Source organism: Musca vetustissima, unplaced genomic scaffold, assembly GCF_032173495.1.
Source record: "Musca vetustissima isolate MV318-11 ecotype Yass unplaced genomic scaffold, APGP_CSIRO_Mvet_v1 utg17705, whole genome shotgun sequence".
NCBI lineage: Eukaryota > Metazoa > Arthropoda > Insecta > Diptera > Muscidae > Musca > Musca vetustissima.
In genome coordinates, this window is record NW_026879920.1 from 163,308 (window position 1) to 185,697 (window position 22,390).

Consider the following 22,390-nt stretch of genomic DNA (forward strand, 5'->3'; position numbering starts at 1 on the left):
GTAGGTCTCCTGATAGAAGTGCAGAATCTCATATCATAGAAGAGCAGAAGATTTTCTCATAGAAGTGCAGAGGTCTTCTCATAGAAGAGCAGAAGGACTTCTCATAGGAGAGCAGAAGGTCTTCTCTTCTCATAGAAGAGCAGAAGGTATTTTCATAGAAAAGCAGAAGGTCTACTCATAGAGAGAGAGAAAGTATTCTCATAGAAGAGCAGGTGGTCTTTTCCTAGAAGAGCATGTGGTCTTTTCAAGAAGAGCAGCTGGTCTTCTCAAAGAAGAACAAGAGGACTTCTCATAGAAGAGCGGGGGGACTTCTCATAGAACTGCAGAATGTCTTCTCTTAAAAGAGCACAAGGTATTCTGATAGAGGTGCAGAAGGTCTTATCTTAGAAGAGTAGAATGTGATCTCAAAGAAGAACACAGGGTCTTTTCATATAAGAGCAGAAGGTCTTCCCATTATAGGGCAGAAATCCAGGTGGTATATGAATCCAAATTATCTTCTTATGTGCCAGAAGGTATTCTTATAAAAATGTGAAAATCTTCTTATAAATGATCAGAGGTCAGCACACGAGGCCTAATGTATTTTAACACAATAATAAAAATGAGAATTTTTACCATACCAAATATTTTTATAGTTTTCCAAAGAATGATTTAGGCACAGTTTTTTAACCAATTGTCGAATACTTTCCCACACCGTTTAAGACACCTCACGAAAACCAAACGCGTGGCTGCTGAACGACACAACAACATCTTCTGGCGACAAAAAAGAAATATAACACATGAATACCAAGTTTTGGACAGTTACGTTGATGTCTGATCGTGGTGCACAATAATTCGTTTTTGGAATTTTATCGAAGACTTTAGGCAGTCAAACTGTGGGGTATCACTCAGTATTGACCTCTTACGGTGCTCCAGCACGATGTGATCATTCTTGACAAAAGAAAAACCGAAGACTATTTGCTTCAAAGTGTTTCTTCCACGGACACCTTTCGTTGAATTTTGCTCACATACTCTATTGATGTTTTGTTTCGTTATCTTTGACATTTGTTACCTGTGAAAATCTTAGGGACGTCTTCTGAAGCACCGCGAGCCTATTTATTTTCAAAATTTCTTTGTACCAATCGAGCCTTTTGAGCGATTTGAAATTGAACGGGATTCATCGAGAATGAACATTTTAACGGTGGAAGTGAATGGAGAAAATAATATCCAATGATGCCTCAATTCCATTGTGCACTATCACTACACTTACGGCATCAGTGAGCTGAGGCAAAACTTCTTTGTAAAATCTTACAAAAATGTTTTTTAACAATATTTTATTTTCGTCATCCTTAAGGAATAATGATTTTCCTTATGCCTTTCATTTCTATCCTTTCTCCCTTTTAAAAAAATTCCTTTGTTGTCAACCTCCTGGTTCTCACATTTCATTTTGTTCACCAATTAACAAAAGTTCAACATTTACATTACAACACAATACGAACAGCAGACTTTGTTCTTATGGTCATTACACCATTTCCACCATTACACCCTTCGGCTATCCAATGTTAAAACTATCCGGAACCCGAAACAGTAGCAACGGACATTAACCCACAATTATATACGCATAACTTTCTGGAAAAGAATAAAAAAAATTGAATGAATCAACAAAAAAGTACTTCCAAACTATCAACCGTAACTGTCTGGAACAGCAGGCTTTGGCCAGAACTTAAAATGTGGAGAGAAAAAAAGAGAAAACGAATTCATAAAATTTTAACACGTAAAGGACATCGTGTACATCAGAACTGCAAATGAGGTTAAAACTTAAACCAAATGACAACTATCCCATGATGCATGGCTTGGCATTGCTGGATTGGATTTTTTGTTCACTCTTTAAAATGAAAATACAAATTTTGAGAAATTTTCACATGAAATGTATTGATTTAAAAATTTTAAGAAAAATAAATAAAAATATGTTCCGCACAAAAATTTTTAAGTTTTTAATGCATTTTTTATACCTTATTTCTAATATTCTTACAAAAGTATAAATTTAATCAATCATACATTTATTGTAAAAAGTAGAAAAGGTTGCAATATTTCGAAGTCATAAATAATTTAATATTTTCTATTGTAAACCTACGCCGATCCATTTTTTGTGTTGGAATTACTCACTGGGAATAATATACCATAATTTTGTTATTAATTTAAATTATTATTTTTTTTCTACTTGCAGATATCGATTTACACAAATAGCTGTGGATCCGCAAATCAAAACTCCCGGTGGCAAAACCTACGATGTGATATTTGTGGGAACAGGTAAGATTATTATAACTATGCATTACATGGAGCGTATACGCAATATTTCGTATATAAAAATATTAAATCTATCCTCTTCCCATTTTACAGATCATGGTAAAATTATAAAATCTGTAAATGCCGATTCCGCAGACTCGGACAAAAAAGTAACCTCCGTGGTAATAGAAGAAATCGATGTTTTACCCAAAAGTGAACCAATACGTAATCTAAAAATTGTTCGCACAATGCAATATGGTATGTACACACATTTACGTGAGCGTCTACTACTACTACACATGCAAATGACGTGCGATTAAACCAGACATGCAGAGAATGAATTATTCTAACAATTTTGTTTTCTATGTAAATGTACATTTTTTTCTGCAGATCAACCCAAAGATGGCAGCTATGATGATGGTAAATTAATCATTGTCACTGATAGTCAAGTTATTGCCATCCAATTGCATCGTTGTCACAACGATAAAATCACCAGTTGCAGGTAAGTTTTGGTTTTATTGTTGTTGCATATTTTGAACATTTGAAATGGTTTGTGAAAAAACGACAATAAAAAGGTCATGCATTTGTTATTCGCGAAATGTGCAGCCACATTGTTCACTTTTGTTTTTACATATGGACTATGGCGGGAGCCATGGTGGAGGGGTTAGTATGGCTACACATAAAACTGGAAAGCACAAAAATATAGTACAGGCTACAATCGGATCTTCAATCAGTAGGTTTGAGTCAGACCAAATATCTGAAACAAAATTAGTCACATCATATGAAACTATGATACCGAACAGTGATTCATGAAATAGTGGAACACTAGCGCAAATGCCCTTGGCAACTGGTGTTGCACAGATGGCACCCTGGTAGTAATAAAGTCGGGACTCGAAAAAATCTATGACGATTTTGACATGTCCGTCTATCCGTTTATCAGTTGTAATCACTGTAGCCTCTAAACGAATAGAGATATATAGCCAACATTTTTCATAGAGTTGTATTTTGTCTGCAGGCTGATGGGCTCTATCGGTCCACGTTTAGGCATAATTTACATATAAGGGTATCCCCAATTTATTACATGTTGAGGTTTTTGATCCCGTTTTTCAACCTAATTCGCTATAATTTGGAACATTCGGTTCCATTAAAAATTATATCAGGGTACTCCCAATTTTCAGTATTCTGGGGGTTTTACATTTTTCAACCGAATTCGCTTTAAATTAGTACATTAACTTCTTATTGGGTAGCAAATCTCTCTACTAAAAATTATAAATATAGATATATCTCCCATATATATTTTCTTCCGATTTAATGTAAATGGTGCACCAAATGTAAATTTGGCACAGCGTAATGAATTATGTATAAAATGACGTGTGCTAAGTTTCGTGAAAATCGGTCCAGATTTATATATAGCTCCCATATATATTTTCGTCCGATTTAATGTAAATGGTGCACCAAAGACCCTATATATCTTTCGATTTGCACGAAATTTGGCACAGCGTAATGAATTAGGCCTAGAATGATGTGTGTTAAGTTTCGTGAAAATCGGTTCAGATTTAGATATAGCTCCCATATATATTTTCGTCCGATTTAATGTAAATTGCGCACCAAAGGCCCTATATATCTTTCGATTTGAACGAAATTTGGCGCAGCGTAATGAATTAGGTCTAGAATGATGTGTATTAAGTTTCCTGAAATCGTTGAAATCGGTTCAGATTTAGATATAGCTTCTATATCTGACCAAATTAAAAATGTAGTATAGGTTGCAGAATGACATGTTTATGAATCCACTTTAATTTTACTGGTCCTTTAAAAATGCGACGTGTGTTAGGATTCATCTGTCGAATATACCCAAAGTGGTGAAGGGTATCATATAGTCGGCCCCATCCCACTTTACTACTTTCCTTACTGGTTAATATTTAGCGTGAAGGAAGGAAAAATGAAAAAAATGATGCAAAAATGTTAACTTCGAAATTTAGATATATCGGTCCCTGATTAGACGTAGCACCTCACATAATAATAACTCCAAGAGTCCGGTAAAAATTTCTGAAATTTGTATTTGGTTTATAACAATCGCGCCGTACAATTATCGGTATAGCTATACTTTTTTGAATGTTCCCTATATTTTCATTTCAAATAATTATCAGTATACCTATGGTGAAGGGTATTCAATGTTCGGCCTGGCCGAATTTAACGCTTTTTGCACTTGTTTATATGTTAATGGTCTTAGCCGCATTCTACATCGAAGTCGTTGTAAATTAGCATTCCAGATTATCTGAGGGTAAAAATTAATTCAAAAAGGAATTTTCGTATTTGGATGTTAATATTCAATTCAGAATATCCGACTGCCAAAGGAAAATTGCCTCATCGAACAGCAATTTTCAATATATGTTGCAATTTTGAATATATGTCCTTGTGAAAAAGTGTTGATATACCATAGCTCCAATCATTATATCGCCCATTTTTCCTCATAATTTAAGTTATAAAAAATGTTCGACCTTTTCGGTTTTTATTTATTTTCTATGTTACCTAACATTCAATTATATCGTAATTGTTTTTATTAATTCAATATTTCTCTCTTTTTTTATTATTATTTTCTAATAACAGTGAATGCGTAGCTCTGCAAGATCCATACTGTGCCTGGGATAAAATTGCTGGCAAATGTCGTTCCCATGGTGCACCACGATGGCTTGAGGAGAACTATTATTATCAGAATGTCACAACTGGTCAACATGCAGCATGCCCCTCAGGTTGGTATTAAACAACATTTACACTATAAAATCATTGCCAACATACAACAACAGTGGGCGAGCAGAGGCGCGCGGGGGTTAAACATATGTATATATGTGTATACATCAAGGATAAATATGCTTATCGTAAAATGTGTATCATGTACAAACTTGTGTGCACAAATGTTGTTAACATTTGGTTGAATTTGTTAGTTGAATTGCTGAAGTAGTAGTTGTTGTTGTTGTTTGCAAATATCATTACATATATCTATCAATGGCGCATATGTTGCAGACGAACAGTATGGCTATTCAACAAAAACCTTTACTGCTGCAGGCTACCAGGGGTTTTTTTTGTTTTTGCAAGGATTCCTTGCCATATACATCATTCAGATGCTACTTTCCAGTATTGCCAGCCAGCATTCACTGCTGTCGCCATCATCATCATCATCGTCACCAACACCAGTAGTAGCATCAACAGCATGCTTTCCAAACAAAAAGAGAAAAATTGTATTGTAAATTGCTATCTTTGCTGTGTTGTTATTGTTTTTTGCTCCTACTCACATACACTCACACACACGGACATTAATTTGTGAGAAAGATCTGCGTCTATGGATAGATGTGTGTGTGCGTCTTTACTTGTGATGTTGCATTTTGGTTACATTGTTGTAATAAAAATTTCATGTGTAATTGGAGATTTGGATTATTGCCAAAAGTGAAAATTGCAATTTGTTTTGGTAGTGTTGTTGCTGGTGTATCGGTTTGGGACCACTACTTCACATGAGCTGTACCATTGCAGATATACTGCATTCGATACTCTTTCTCACTCTCTCCGCAGCAGCAATGTTTTATATGTTGTTGATTTTTTGTATTCGCTCAGCTCTTCTTTTTCCACGGCTCTCGTTTTTATTTTTTCCTTGTCCTTTAACGAGATTTGTACACCATATGTATTATTAATGTAATTCAATTTTTGGCTATCGCCCGCCTTGTATTATCATACCGATGCGAAAAAAATAAATGGCCATGGGGGTCGCAGGCCACCCAAATGTCTCTTAAAAGCCGACACAGGGTTTAAGTTGAAAAGTTCAAGATAAAAATCTCTCCTTTTTTCTGCTGCTGTTGTTGTTATACTAAAACGTTTCGTTGGTCTGCCGCCTGCAAAGATGACAGAAACAAAAAAATAAAACAAAGAAGGTAGATGAATGAGTTTTGCAACATATGGTTGCAGAAAAATATTACACACTTGGTTGCATCTTTTGAGAAATTGAGGTAATTTAAAAGATTATCTTTTGCAAAGTCTAAGAGCAGGGATATAAATGGATGTCAACATTGGAAATGTGTGTTTGTGATAAGAGATATTAGCCTTAATATGTGAATGCCATTTGTGTGGACATTAAGTCGGAAAGATATTAAAAAAAAAATATTATACATTCCAAAGTGTTTAAAATTTGTTTCATTTTACCATATTTGTGTTTATAGAGGATAAAATCAGAATTGTAAATTCCTTGGAAGAAAAATAGTTCCTATAAAGGCAAATATCCTGAGATATGGTTAATTAAAGACTAAATTATAATCTCTTAAAGTCCATATCAATAACAACTAAGAAACAAATATACTTCTACAAATGAATTTACAATACACACGTGCTAAGTCAATATGTCCCATCCCTATAGGGTTTTGTTAAAATTGAAGCCTAAGACTTTATAGTAATTCATAGTTTACTAAATTCCGACAAAAATACATCCAACACAACACCTGCAACAACAATTTAACAACACTGGATTTTTTTTAAAAATATTTTATTTTCAAAAACAAATGTTTATTCCTTTTCTTGAAAAAAAAAATATTTCTTCCCATGAAGAAAATATAGATAATTATTATTGACATACCTAATCAATACAAATTTTTGTTTTTATAAATGTTTCTAGGTAAAATAAATTCAAAAGATGCCAATGTCGGTGAACAAAAAGGCTATCGAGATGATATGGGCCTATTGGATCAACGCCGCCAAAGCAAGGATCATGAAGTCATCAATTTGCAGGACAAAAATTTTGAGGGTATGTTTTTCTTCTAACAAAAATGATTTATTTTGAATGTTTTTCTTTAATTGTGCTTTAAATGTTGTTAAAATATATATTTTCATTATAATATATATATCGTATAATATATTATATTTTTGTTTAAATGTTGAGAGCATTGTTTTTATGTTTCTTGCATGCATTTTTGTTATATATTGATATTTGTTTTACATTATCATTTAATGTGTAATATTTAATTTTTATATTCAAGGATTTTTTGATCAGATTTCTTTAATTTAATAGAACCTACTAGGACCTGAAAAATTATTTGCATATTAGTTTTTTATTCTATGAAATTAAAGAGAAAATGGGCGTTTTCCTCAGATTTTTTATTTGAAAAGTACTAGGACCCAAAAATCTTTTGCATATACTTTTTTATGAAATTAAATGGTGAAATGGTGATTATCCGGTAGACTCCCTTGTATTCTTTTAGAAGGTTTGATCAATACAATATGACATTGTGGACAAAGGGAATATTGTATGGCTTTTCCTCCTATTATTTAATGTAATTTAATGGTGTTTATCCGGTGGACACCCCTGTATCTTGTATTGAAATCATTTATTTAGACCAGTGGTGAGCAGAAAGTTATGTTAGTTATTACAGACGGTGTGTAAATATCCATTTATTGTACCTGAGAGTAAACTGTACGAAGGCTGAATTTCAAAAGCGTGCATCGGGCAGCAGTTGTTTGCATCTATATCCAGACACTTAGATCGTACAAAAAATGTTCATAGACTCTAGAATGCGGTGTACCGTCATTAGGATGTTTGATATTTAATTCGATATATATTGTTCAAAATGCTTTGAACAGAAATTTAATTTGTCTGCTCTTTTTGCTAGTCGTAAGTATGTTCAAAATACTTTGAACAGAATTTTATGTTACAGAAGATTTGATCGTTGGTGTGTTTTGAGATAATAGTCTAAAATACCACATGCAACGCTGATATGAATGTTGTTGTTGGTGTTGAAAATATTGGAAAACTCTCCACAGATCAAATTCTATTATTAGAACAAATAAGCAAGCAAGAGTTGTTTAAGTAGAACCTAAAGATAACTATGTTACAATAAAATTAGTGCATTACAACCACTCAACAAGAACGGTCGAGAGCACTATGTCTTAATATTTTTGTACTGTCTGTATAGTTTAATATTTTGGTCCTTCGAGCCGGATTGTCTTTGGATTTTACATAATTCCATTGAACCTCCGGCAACAACTTCCTTATACCATTAACCTTTGTTCTAATAAATTTATCTTTGCTGTTGTTGTTTTCAATCCACGCCAGGGTTATGGTCGAGTCACTCCAAGCATAAACGCTCTTCTCATTTTTCACCACATCCATGATTTTCCTCAGCAAGAGAGCTAGAAGGTGAGCTGCACAGAGTTCTAGCTTTGGAAGAGTCTTCCTATTTTTATGGGATTAACTTTACTTTTGGCTGGCACCAATTTCACTCCACCAGAAGTCTCTACGTAAACCACAACCTTCTCAGATCCATAGTTTGCATCCATCTGGGAATTTTTAGACCTTGCAGCACCGTCACATTTTCTACTATCTGCAACCAACTTTTTCTAACTCCTCGTCCAGCTTCTCATCCCATGACATTTTCATCAGCCATAGAATAATTTCGCTGTAATTACCACGAATACGATAAAGCTGTCCTTTTCGTGAATGTCGTATTCTTTGGCTCCGATATTTTGAAATTAAACGTATCCTCCGTTGGTCGCCATTGTTTTGACTTTCTCGTTTTCCTGCAAGTTTATTACTTCATTTTTTGCCGTTCTGTCATTTGCTGCTACTATTTCTCCACTGTTAGAACACCATTTCCTCAAATGGAATCCATATTTTAACAGGTGTTGTGATGTAGGTAATATTTTCCTTTTCCGTTTCACTTTACCTCCTTCATGTGCCCCAGCGCCTTGTATTCGTCCATGATCTCCGAGTACTACTTCTTCAACGCCTGGTTCTTGTTCAAACTCTTTTCCATACTTATAAACCGCGACATTGCATTTTTATATGAATCGCCTAAAACCTTTTCATCTTTCAAGGGAAGCTGCACAACAAACCTGTCATCTTCATTTTTCTTTGTAGTCGCTGCATACATATCCAAACACTTTTCATCCTCATTGGAAGCATCCTCTGCGTCGATGTCTTCAATTTCCCAAAGTCTTTCCATTTCCATCGTCATATTCACCGATCGTTTTTGTTGAGGAATCCGGCTCGAAGGACCAAAATGTACGAAGAATGGAGACGCGTTGATGTTGAATGAATGTTTCTTGAACACTGATTTTATTTTAATTTTCTTTTACTTAAGTGTAGCGATGCCTAATAATTCTTAGCCTATTTATTCTTCACAATATTCTTATCATCTAACTCTTTCATTTTCACACAACGCCGTGAACGTTGGAGTTTCCCACAATGTGTGTCATACTTATCACAACCATGATCCTAAGGGACATCGGCTAATACAACTACCCCCAACATTGGGTCGTAAAATTCCTAAATTGTGCGATCATATCACACACAGTACTTGAAACGGCAACAAAATGCGAGTCATCATTTACTTAGCCACAAATAGTGACAAAAATACATACATAAGAAATAGTACTTAAGACTAGTGGAAAAAACATAGTGGAAAAATAGTTCTCATATAACGGCAATGGTGATATGTTCCAATCCACTTAGTGTTCCAAAAATATAAATAGAAACCCTCGTAACAGGAGATAATGTCGCAAAAGATTTATATTTTTTCGAAAGCCTGACAAGAGTCAACAATATTTTCCTGTCCATTAGGAAATACTATTTTCCGGTGAATTGTTTTCCATGGCTTCGAGCTTTCATTTTTATACCCTTCACCACACTGTGGTACAGGATATTATGTATTTTTTATTTAATAGAAAAAAAAAAAATAGCATTAGATAATTTTAGTTTTATATATAAATCAACAATCCATCATAATAATTTTTTATCTATTTCGTTACATTAATTTATTACAATTATTGCAAGTTCTTGTTGTTGTATTATTTATATTAAACCTTTTTTTCATTTTAGAAAATTTCCAATCAAATATAAAATTTTAATCACGTTGTATTTTTTTAATGTTTCTCTTTGTTCTTTTTTCGTCTTTTTTTACATGTTGTTGTATAATGTTATAAATGTTATCAAACGAACAAAAACCAAAATCCAACAACAACAAAATCAATCAAATTCTATTATATCTGTGTCCTGTATGCATCCTTTCGAACACACACATATATATAATCGCATATTCCATACACAATATCCACACATATCTATATATTACCTACCTACCTATCTACCACATATTCATATGGACAACAATTTAATTTGATTGGATTTCCTTTTATGTGTGTCTGTGTGTTATTGGGTTCTTCGATGTTTGATGTTTAATTGATGTTATTGCTGTTGCTGTCTCAACACCACCCTCAAATATGGGTGGACGGTTTTGTGGCACAAAATAAAACAAATCAACACAAAAATAAAAAAACCAAACACATATTACCTCTATCTCACACGAATTGATTGGCCAATATTCCCATCATATAAATACACAACCAATATACACCACATATACCAACATTCACATCAATGACACGAACTAACCTGCCCGTAATGTGAAACTAATCAAAAAAGGTCCGCACATTTCTCCAGATATCATAAATGCCCAGTACACGGTGGAAACATTGGTGATGGCGGTTTTAGCGGGCTCCATATTCTCGCTGTTGGTAGGCTTCTTTACAGGCTATTTCTGTGGCCGTCGCTGTCACAAGGATGAAGATGATAATCTGCCATACCCTGATACGGAATATGAATACTTTGAACAAAGGCAAAATGTTAATAGGTAAGAATGTGTATCTCCAACTGATTGAATATTTAATTAACTTTTCAAATTCTTATTTTGTCGCTTTAGTAGAATACAAGCAGAACCCAAGCTATTACCTCAAGTTGAAGAGGTAACCTATGCCGAACCGGTTTTATTGCCACAGCCACCACCAAAAATGCATTCGCCTAAGAGTACTTTACGTAAACCCATGCCACCTCATCATGGACCCAACTCAGAAACGTTCTTCCAATTCCAGCCAGATGGTTATAATACCCAACAATCATATCGTTGTCGTGATAATTTTGGTACTTTAAGATCTCATCAAGTTATGGTAAGATAATACAATAACGGTTTAACAATTATGCTAATCTATGTTTATTTTCTTAATTAGGGTGATAACTATCGTCGTGGTGATGGCTTTTCCACCACTCGCAGTGTCAAGAAGGTGAGTTCAATTCAATAGATATTACAAGAATTATCTACATTGTCATTATAATATCACTATATCTGTGTGTGGTTTTTTATTTATTTTTTATTATATATTTTAAAATAAGAAAAAGTATAATTTTTTATTTTCTTCATAAATATTTTTTTATTTAAAAATTATATATTTTTTGAAGCCTGATCTTTGTCGTCGATTGGTGTATTATTTTTTAACATTAATCATATGTGAACTTGTAGCTAAAACTATTTGATGTCATATTCACGTATAATTGTTGTAACAAATAACTGAATAACGTCTAGAATATATATAAATGTTCAATGTGTAGCATTTGAATTTATTTCGCATGAAATCTAACATTTTTTCCCATTAAGAATACTTTTGAAATATGAAGGATTAACACAAAAAATAACTTAATTACTTTTTCATTAACAAAGCTATCTTCTTTTTTTTCTATAACCGATATTGTTTTGTTGTGCTGTCTGTCTGTCTATCTTTCTCTCTTTTTACGGTCAAGCTGAGAATTGTAGTGTATTTATTTACTAATCTAATAATATACAAAATTGATGGCACACTGTTCGTCATCTGAAATATTTTTAACATTACAAACTATTTTTCGTTATTGCAATCGTATTTATGAAACTATAAAAACCATATTAAAAAAAATTGAGCTGTATATAAATTCTCTGCAATTTAACGATTATTTCATGTGGTTATATCGACGGTGCAAGGACATAATTAAACCACCTCAATGAGGACATCTATTATCCCCATTACCTGGACCAATTTTCTCACCATTAATCATGTATAACCAAGGATTTATAATTTTAAAGTCGACTTTTGCGTTCGACTGGGTATACCTACATTAGATGTTGTCTTAGTATCATATCAATAAAATTATTAGACTTCATATACTTTTTATTCAAACTTATTTTCAAAATATAATATAATTTTCAAAATATAATACGCAAATTTTAAAAAAAGTTATAAAACAATTAACCTTATTTCTTATGTCGATTAAAAGGTCATCGATTCCAAAACTGGGAATTGAATATAAAACATACAAATTGTTGTTTCTAAAAACAGTCTTTTTCCCAATTTAAAAATAATAGTGTTCTCCGTCGACATATCTAACATATCTTTTTATGAAAATGTTTAATTTTTCAAACCATGAATGGTTTGAAACACATTTGGCACCACTGGCCAATAATGAGACGCATTTAAGTTATTTGGACTAGTTTTTCAAACATTGTAGTTTATTTGATTGTTATATCTTCCGATCATACCTTTCCGATCATACATTGTCCTAATTAAGTACTTTTATATAGATCCACTTTATAAATTAAAATAATAATCAAAGGTTTTAAAATGAATTATACCGATTTCAAATCTTTACAATTTTCTACCGGCGGGCAAATGAATGTGCATTATATTAAAGACTTTTAACCTTGCAATTATACATTTAAAGAAAGTTTATTCAGATGCTTTTATTGTTGTTTTTGTTTTTTAGTTTTAATTAAATCTCGCCAAAGAATCTCGCCAAAGAATCTCGCCAAAGAAAATCAGAATCTCGCCAAAGAAAAAACTATATTCGAATCTCTCCGAGGAAATATTCTGCCCTTTATTTGATATCGTTTATAACGGTTTCTTGTCCGTCTTTATAACGATTTCTACTGTAGAATTTTTAACTTCGCACAAAAATTAACTAAATGGCGGACCTATCAAATTCGATTTTTGGAAAAGCCACTATTTTGGACCGCAAACCGAGTTAGAAAATATAGATGAGATCTTAAACGATTACATTTATCCTAATTCACACGATAGCTTTATACGTTCTGTTTAAGCTGCTTTCTTGTCGTCGCTTGATGCTGGCACAATAATTTAGCTATATCTTTAAGAAGAGTTAATATTTTCACATGACATTTTAAAGTGACTGTCGAATTTAGTGTAGTGAATTAAAAGTAAAATCTGAACAATCAATTTGAGAGGCAATCCCCAAACAAAGCTATCTGTGACCTATTTCTTAAACATGATATCCATTTAAAAATATTTATACAGGGGTCAATATGAATTAATTTATTTAGCCCAGCAAAGGCATTGCTTAAAATCTGCTTAAAACAATTTTGGAATACCACTTCATTTTGCAATTGCTCTATATTTAAGAAATAAAATTAGACACAGAGATGGTCCGTCAGAAACAGTGACGTAAATGATATACATTTCCGAAGTTTATAACAAAGCTTATATTTCCATTAATGAATATCGAAATTACAAATGCTTTAATGAAATTCATTTCAAATTTAAAAATTTAATTCTCAAAATGGTTTGGAATTTTGTCTCAGGACAATAAGAAGGGTATAATCAGAAATATGTAAAAATATTATATATTCATGAAAATAACTGTATCTGGCGTGATGACGTGAGATGACGTTTACTGCATTTATTACATTTTGTACAGGAATATGGTCTTTGCGACGTTTACAACATTTTGACAGTCGAAACATTAAAAATTCCTTAAACGACCCTCCCTGTTAGACACGTAATCATGGTTTGTACATAGAACCATGTTTCCATGGCACATTTTCCCCGATTATGTTTGATCATACTTCTAATTTTCCTAGAATTAGTTAAAACCGGAGAGGATTTGTTATTAACATGTCAAGTTAATTAAAAATTAGACATGTTGTATTCATCTTAAAACAATGTAATTTGGATTTATACATAATATATAATATAGAACTAAATCTCTCCAATATATTTAAATAGTGTGCTAAATTAAATAGCAGAAATATAAGTGTTTATAAAAACACATATAATAATTTTATATTAATTTTAGTCTGGCAGTTGTTAGTCACTTTTTTTAATTGAGACGAATTAAACCTTTTTTGTTATTTTAAAATTGGAAAACTAACTAGTTTTTTTAATTGTGATCACATTGAAATGCAGGGAAGATTATAGTTATGAATTTCACAGTTTTTTACTTTTGCTTTTAGGATATTCTCTCGGTGAGTCATTTATGATTCCACTTAATTTTTTACCTCCATAATCAGTTTCACATGAAATTTTATAACAAAGAACAGGGCTGTCTTCTTTAAATTAAAGAGTTTGTAAAATGTTAAAACAGAAGGTAGATTTTCGATAACTCTGGTTCCAAATATTTATTTGAGAAATCGAAGCCAAAAGTTAAAAACTCCGTTTTTTAATGGAGTTTACTGGTTATGTTCAAGGGTGCCCCACTTGTGGTATTTTACGGAAATTTATAATAACTTTTTTGTAGGAAATATATATGAAAGAAAATACATTAGTTATGTTTTAAATGATTGTTGGAATGCAAAAAAATTGTTTAACAAAAGAAAACTATCACTAAATTCTTCCTGCGTCCTTACAACCAAAAATTAAAAGTTTACAATTGCAGTGCGAAAACATAGTCACTCATGTAAATTTTGTCGATAATTGAAAAAGCTAGCCAAAATGGTTTACGCAGATAAAGAACAAGAATGGTATATAAAAGAATTTGGTTGCGGGTCGGAAAAATTCTAAACCGAGATTTTAAGAGCGCTGTCAAAGGTGCCCCCCTCTCCCCTACTTAAAACCACTATACCGATGATCTAGCAAATTTTACTTGAAATATCCTTTATTCTAATGGAATCCTTTATTATTCTATTCAGCAAAAAACAACTTCTACCAAAATTTAGCTATTTCAAAAAAAAAACCAAGATCAGGTACTCCCATTTTACGGTTGGAGTTGTCGTAGTGTTTTTTTTTTTTTTTTTGTAATACTCTAAGAATTTTTTTCTTTAATTGTACTTAAATACGTGAAGTAATGGCAAATATTTCAAAGACCATAAATACATACATAATGACTATAAGAGCAGTCCATAATGTGGACATTGTATAATTAGTTATATGATGCATTCTGCACAATTTGCCATTAAAAATTAATTTCCTGATAATGTGAATTCTTATGAATAATATATAAATAATATAATAAGAATATTTAACAAGAGGTTAATCGTATTGTAGCGACATTCATAATACCGATTTGTTATAAAAATGCGATAGTACACTACTTTCCATATGACAACAGTAATAAGTGTAAATATTCATGAATAATGATTCGATAACAGTTTGGGCGAATATGTAAGCAATTGTCGTTATTCCACTGATCATATATTGTTATATATAACATTTCCAATATAGTATTTTTTAAGTTATCTGTGAATTTTAACTTGAATTTTATTATTCTTCGTGAAGTTCGTGAAAATATTGCAAAGGCAATTGTTTGATATTTAATGCATTGCAATCAATTCTGTATAAAAAATAATTTTATTTTATTACAATTAGAATTTCCAATAAATCTGATGTTATTGACAATTTTCTCGTACACAACGCAATAATAAATAAGGCACCACTTTCACATATGCATATCTTTTGATTTTAAGATAATGAAACCAAAATATAATTCTTCACTAACACAACAAATTCAAAAATTTTCTGTATAAAGTCTATTACCACTCTCTCTCATAATTCTTTACCAAAAATATAATAAGTACTAAAATATAATTGTATAAAAATATAACTTCAAGTTGGTTTAATTGCGAGATACTTCGACTCCCAGTGTGAAATTTATCTATGTGAATATTGTACATATAAATGTTGTATTGGGCTGGAAATGAGATTTTCAATATCAATGGTTTAGCAAATGCTGCAATAATAGACGTGTATCCAAAACTTATGTAAATAAATATTTCTGCTATCCAAATTTGTCCATGTATTAAAAAAAGCTTACTAATAACACGAAGTAACGAAAAAAATACACCAATCGATTTCACAAAATTGTCAGTGAATTCTTTTCATTTTAAAGCCTTTTTGTCAAAATTGTTACTTTTTTATTTCGTTCTTTAATTATTTGTGTTACACACAATAGAAATACGAAGCAGAAGAGCAACAACAACAACTCTATACTATCTTTCTACTTTTTTCTTACCTGTTTTCCTTTCTCTTCCCCATTAGGTTTACCTTTGAGACGGGAGTGGGGCGGCTGAAACCAGTCAGGGATTAATTACCCAAAATATGGTAAATAAAAGTTGTTTTTGTTTCTGGCTTCCAAGTTGTTTTATTTTATTTATTATAATTATTAAACAATTAATTTAATTTATTCGATAACTACAAAAAAATAAGGAAAGAAAATGCAAAAGAGTTTGTTTGAAAATGTTTCCTTTGTTTTCAATTTGTTTGCTCAGCGAATTTTGCTTTGGGTTATACAAATATTTTTCAATCTCCATTTTTCATTTTGTAAATAATAATAATATCGGCTTTAAACTCAAAACCTATTGTTCAGCATTTTTTTTGCACACTCATAGCTAAATTTATTTCTATAGTTAACAACATACAATTTCTATGCGTTCCATTTTATATTCCTCTTTTCTTCATCTGGCTAAAGTTCTTTGGCTTTTATGATATAAAACGAAACGGCGATAATGGTAACTTTTATTTTTTACCGCTTAGCCAAAATAATGGGTGTATGAATCCGCTATCAATACCGTTACACACAAGAAAAAACTAAAAAATGAAAACAATCAGCCATCCCGCATCCCCTATACTCTACATATTCTTATTTATTTTACTATCTCCTTTAGCCTAAACTAAGAAATTAAAATGATTTTAATTCTTGTATGAGACATGTGTTAAAAATATGATCTGTTTAGAGCCTATTTTAGAGATTGTAAGGTTTTGGCTGAAATATATTTCATTACATATTTCTATAATTCTGAGAAACTCTCCTACCTATGCATGTACATATGTATATGACTAGCATAATTAGTCAATAGTAATTACTTTACTTTAAAATGTTTTAACAATTTTTTGCAGCACTTAATCAACTCGTATACATAGTTTAAAAAACATATTTTAGATGCACATACAATATTCGCTCTAAAATGTTATATTTTTTTAATAACTGAGTTGACTTTTTCTAATGAATAACATTATTTTATTATTCAGCCATAACCACAAAAACTAAATTAAAAAAATTATAAATTCTTAGGGTTTTTATTTCAAAAGAAAATCTTCTTTTACTTATAGATAAATATATTTATGTAGTTTCTTACTTTCCGAGTTATTAGCCATTTTGTTTGTTCGTGTGTATTTAATTTAAATTGTTAACAAATTTATAAAATTTATATTAATTTTTTAAGTAAAAAATTGCATTCTTTGGAATGCCTTGAATTAATGTATTAAGGCTTTTGCAACATTATTGCAAAAAAATCCAAAAATTTGAAATTTGAAAATTTGATTTGATTTAAAATGTAAAATTCAATAACTTTTTTGGCTAAAGCCATTTTTATTGAAAATATCATTAAATTCTTTGAAGAAGACAAAATGAACTGCCAGACAAATATCTAGGTATTGAGACGAAATGGCAAGATGTCAAAATGACAAGATTAATAAGATTGATTTTTTTTATGACACAGACATTTCGCAGCTTGGTGACTGGTGACATCTTCAAAGAGGACGCAAATTGTAACGAAACTGTCCGCTTTGAGGTATCGTGAAATGACTTCTAACTTATTTGCCCGAAATGCAAGATGTTCAAAATTTTGAAAAATGAACAGAAATTTAATTTGTCATCCCTTCTTGCCCTTTGAACAGAATTTTATGTTGCAGAAGATTTGATCGTTGGAGGGTTTTAAGATAAGAGTCGGAAATATTTCTTATGCAGTGTCTAAATTATGTTTATACCCTTCACCACACTGTGGTACAGGGTATTATGTCTTTGTACATATGTTTGCAACAGGCAAAAGGAATCGAGATAGACCCAAGGTTCCTTTTGAGAATATGCATAGAATCACTTTCTGAGTCGATTTATGCATGTCCGTCTGTCTGTCCATGTTAAATTGTAAACAAAATACAGGTCGCATTTATAATCCGAATTGGATGAAATTTGGCAAAGGTCACTTATTTGGCCCAAGGACGAACCCTATTTAAATTGGGAAAAATCGGTTCAGATTTAGATATAGCTCTCATATATATTTTCGTCCGATTTAATGTAAATGGTGTACCAAAGTCCCTATATATCTTTCGATTTGCATGAAATTTGGCACAATGTACTGAATTGAGCCTAGAATGATGTCTGCCAAGTTTCCTGAAAATCGGTCCAGATTTAGATATAGCTCCCATGTATATTTTCGTCCGATTTAATGTAAATGGTGTACCAAAGTCACTATATATATTTCGATGTACACAATATTGGGCATGGCATGCTGAATTACGTCAAAAATTATGTTTTCTAAGTTGGAAATCGGTTCAGATTTTGATATAGGTCCTATGTATTCTTTATTCCGATTTTATGTATATTGTGCACTAAAGACCCAAGGTTTGTCCGATTGCCACACAATTCTGTACAATGAACTGCAGTTAATATAAATTAATCTCTGGCAAGTCTCGTTGAAATCGGTTCAGGTTTAGATATAGTTTCACAAACTCCTCAGTTTTATCGGATATTTATACAAATAATCAACGGGTGTTCGATTGATATTTCCTTTAAATTAATTTACATAATTTTGTCCAATTGTATGCAGCAACTCTCTTGTGTAGGTTGCAGAATGACATGTTTATGGATCCCACTTCATTTCACTGGTCCTTCAATAATGCGACGTCCATAAGGATTCATCTGTTGAATATACCCAAAGTGGTGAAGGGTATCATATAGTCGGCCCCGTCCGACTTTACTATCTTCCTTAGTTTTTTTCATATCATGTCTCATGTGTATACAGACAAGACTGCATCAGTTGACACTTTGTAAAATATCTTGGAAAGAGTATGCCAAAAGTGGACATTTGTATCAGCATTTGCATTAAATAATCGTCAAATATTAAATTATATGGACCGTACTATCGATTCAAATAAGTTGCATTAATGAAACTAGAATTGTAGTAGCTGCTTTTTCATGTCAGGCGTAGGCCAGTAATATGTTGAGACGGCAATGCCTTCGGTCCTAACATAATCGCGTCACTTTAGCCTGCTTTCACCGAGACTTCTGCAGTAAATGAGATTGCATACAGTATCTCTTCTATAAGAACTACAAAAACTTTAGTTAGTAGAAAGTCGTCATAAATAGGTACATCTAAGCTTGAATAAAAAATTTTATAAAAGGTCGCCAATGGTGCAGTACATCTTCCAGAGCTCCAGCTCTTAAAAGTCGCCAGTAATAGAACCGTCAGTAGATAAAAAGTTTCCTGGAGGCTTAGATTTTCATTCAGCTCTTGTGTTTTTTCCCAATTTAAATTTTATTTGAAATTGGTATGAATAAATTGAAAATTCGTATTAATAAATTGAATCATTGAATATCCATACATTAGTCTAAAATTTAGCAGACATATTTCATGCACTATTTAAAATAATACAAAGAACATTTTTTCCAAATCTATTCTCAAACCTCTCCTTAGTTCTTTGTTTATAAATGAATGTTTTATTAGAGGGAAAATATGGCATTATTCTACAAGAGTTAAAGAAGATTCGTTAGATACATAAGTACTTTGATTTACATTTTTTTTTTTTTTGTAAAGAAGTTATTATAAATTGCTTGTGGGCGAAACCCCTAATAAGATCCGAAATATTCTTCCCTGTCTCACCTTTTGGTGAACAATGTCATATTTTGCTTTATAAAAAAACAAATTGGGATTACGCCTGACCATCATCACTTATTAAAAATTGCCGTATAAAATTGATGAAGATTTAGAGTGCCAAATGAGATTGCTTCCGAAAAGGGCACCGAATTTCTACAATGTTAGCATGATCAAATCAAGTCACTGTTGAAAAGAAATAAATTCTTTTATTGATATAGAAATTTGTTAACTTTAAAAGCCAACTTCGCATGTTGCTGTTAATCTCTAACTCACACCTTAACTATAACAAAATAATCCATTGTGCAATATAATTAATGCTGACGAACAGTGGTTTTAATATACACCTTTTTAAGATATTTTTTACAACTCAGCATGTATTACAAAAAAAATATATCTAGATTTTTTTGGCAATACAAAATTCATTAGTTTAGGTTCATTGGAGACACACGATCATTTGTCATCATACAAATCATTTGCATTTTCATTATTAACTAACCAAAATAAAATATTGAGGAAAACACAATAACTTTGTAATCAATTTACAATATTTATTTATTTTTATTACCGTAAACTATATTTGTTTATTTTTGTTTTCTTTCATTTAATTTTTTCTTTTACAAAATGTACCCAACAACAACTACAACAATTGCAAAACAACAATTAAATAAAAAATAAATTCCAAAATATCAATCAAAATCACTTTAAAATTCAGGCTGTTAACACAAATACACGTAATCGAAGTCTTGGTCGTATGAGAAGGCAGCCGCCCCGTCATGGTATTGGTAAGTTTTTGTTGTTTTTTCTTACATTTCATATCAAATTTAACTCTCTTTCTTGTTTACATACACACACACAAATATCAAATATTTGTTATATATTCCTTTCACTATTTATACATTGTTTCGCAATATGAGTGTGTATTTTTATTTAATTTTATTATTGCCTTTCATGTCTTCAATGTTGTAATTATTCCTTCACAAAAAAACACCTTAATTTTCATATTTTAATTGCACATTTTGTTCTAAATATATTTGTTTTTTTTTTCATTAATTGTTTAAATTAATTTGTATTTTTAAAAATTAAAATGTATTCAAATATTCAATATTCGTATGTATTTGGTGCATGTTGCAACATGTAAATGTTATCGATGTTTAAGTGTGGCAATATCTCAAAAAACAGCTATAAAAATATTTGCATTTATTTTTATATCTGCTTAGTTGCAACATGCATTATAATTATAAGAAAAATAAATTGTTTATAAAACAAAAGAAATGTCCCTAATTAACCAGAAGGTTCTTAAGAAAGATTTAAATTTTGTCCCTATAACTTCTTTGAAATATTTTGGGCCAAATAATCAAATAAAACGATAACGTTGAAGCTAAGCAAATATCTCATTGGTATTATTTGTTGTTTGTTTACGCCTGCACTTCAAAACATTTATTGGCAATCCTTATATATTTTATTTAATTTATTTATTATTTGGTCCTTAATATTGCTATATGTGTCACAAAAACTCCTATTCACTATTTCCTCAATCAACAAACACCTTGCTTTCGATCACAAAATTTTTCTCGCAGTGTTAGTGCCCACATGTTTCGACCACTACAACCATTTTAGAAAAAAATATTCTCACGAAACAACTACATGAAAGACTATTAATCATAGCAAATAAAATACAGAACCTCCATAGTATTCAAATCAATAATAAAATTCTTAAGTTAAATCAAATCCTAGAACATTTCAGTACCCTACACCGGCAAATTTTTCAAGACATACAACCATAAATTTAAAAGTCGACAAATTCCATTAGAAGACATATTATGTTTCGATATATTTTTTTAATGGAATTGGTGGACAATAGCCGACCAACTTTAGTATTTTTAAATTAACCCACAAGCCTATAATATATATATATATATATATATATACCCTTCACCCACCACACTGTGGTACAGGGTATTATGTCTTTGTGGATATGTTTGTAACAGGCAAAAGGAAACGAGATAGACACATGGTTCCTTTTGAAAATATGCATAGAATCATTTTTTAATTAGATTTATGCATGTCCGTCCGTCTGTATGTCTGTCCATGTTTAATTGTAAACAAAGTACATGTCGCATTTATGATCCGAATTGGATGAAATTTGGCATAGGTCACTTATTTGGCCCAAGGACGAACCCTATTGAAATTGGGAAAAATCGGTTCTGATTTAGAAATAGTTCCCATATATATGTTCGTCCGATTTTATGTAAATGGTGTACCAAAGTCCCTATTAATCATTCGATTTGCACGAAATTTGGCACAGCGTACTGAATTAGGTCTAGAATGGTGTATGTTAAGTTTCCTGAAAATCGGTCCAGATTTAGATATAGCTTCCATATTTATTTTCGTCCGATTTAATGTAAATGGTGTAC

The 22,390-nt window shown here is 31.5% G+C and overlaps 1 protein-coding gene across 3 annotated transcripts in view; it reads left to right on the top strand.

Annotated features, from left to right (window-relative positions):
* The window catches only part of LOC133325130 (semaphorin-1A), a 137,579-nt gene that overhangs the window by 112,351 nt on the left and 2,838 nt on the right, over window positions 1-22,390 (top strand). Inside the window, exons 9-18 of one of the 3 annotated variants that reach the window (XM_061533953.1) lie at window positions 2,204-2,286; window positions 2,377-2,520; window positions 2,653-2,764; window positions 4,870-5,012; window positions 6,917-7,045; window positions 10,718-10,925; window positions 10,995-11,238; window positions 11,299-11,352; window positions 16,363-16,425; window positions 20,689-20,758. In XM_061533953.1, the coding sequence (XP_061389937.1) occupies window positions 2,204-2,286; window positions 2,377-2,520; window positions 2,653-2,764; window positions 4,870-5,012; window positions 6,917-7,045; window positions 10,718-10,925; window positions 10,995-11,238; window positions 11,299-11,352; window positions 16,363-16,374 (1,129 nt within the window). In that variant the 3' untranslated portion in view covers window positions 16,375-16,425; window positions 20,689-20,758. The remainder of the gene's footprint in view (window positions 1-2,203; window positions 2,287-2,376; window positions 2,521-2,652; window positions 2,765-4,869; window positions 5,013-6,916; window positions 7,046-10,717; window positions 10,926-10,994; window positions 11,239-11,298; window positions 11,353-16,362; window positions 16,426-20,688; window positions 20,759-22,390) is intronic. The other 2 variants (XM_061533954.1, XM_061533955.1) reach the window with 2 other exon arrangements.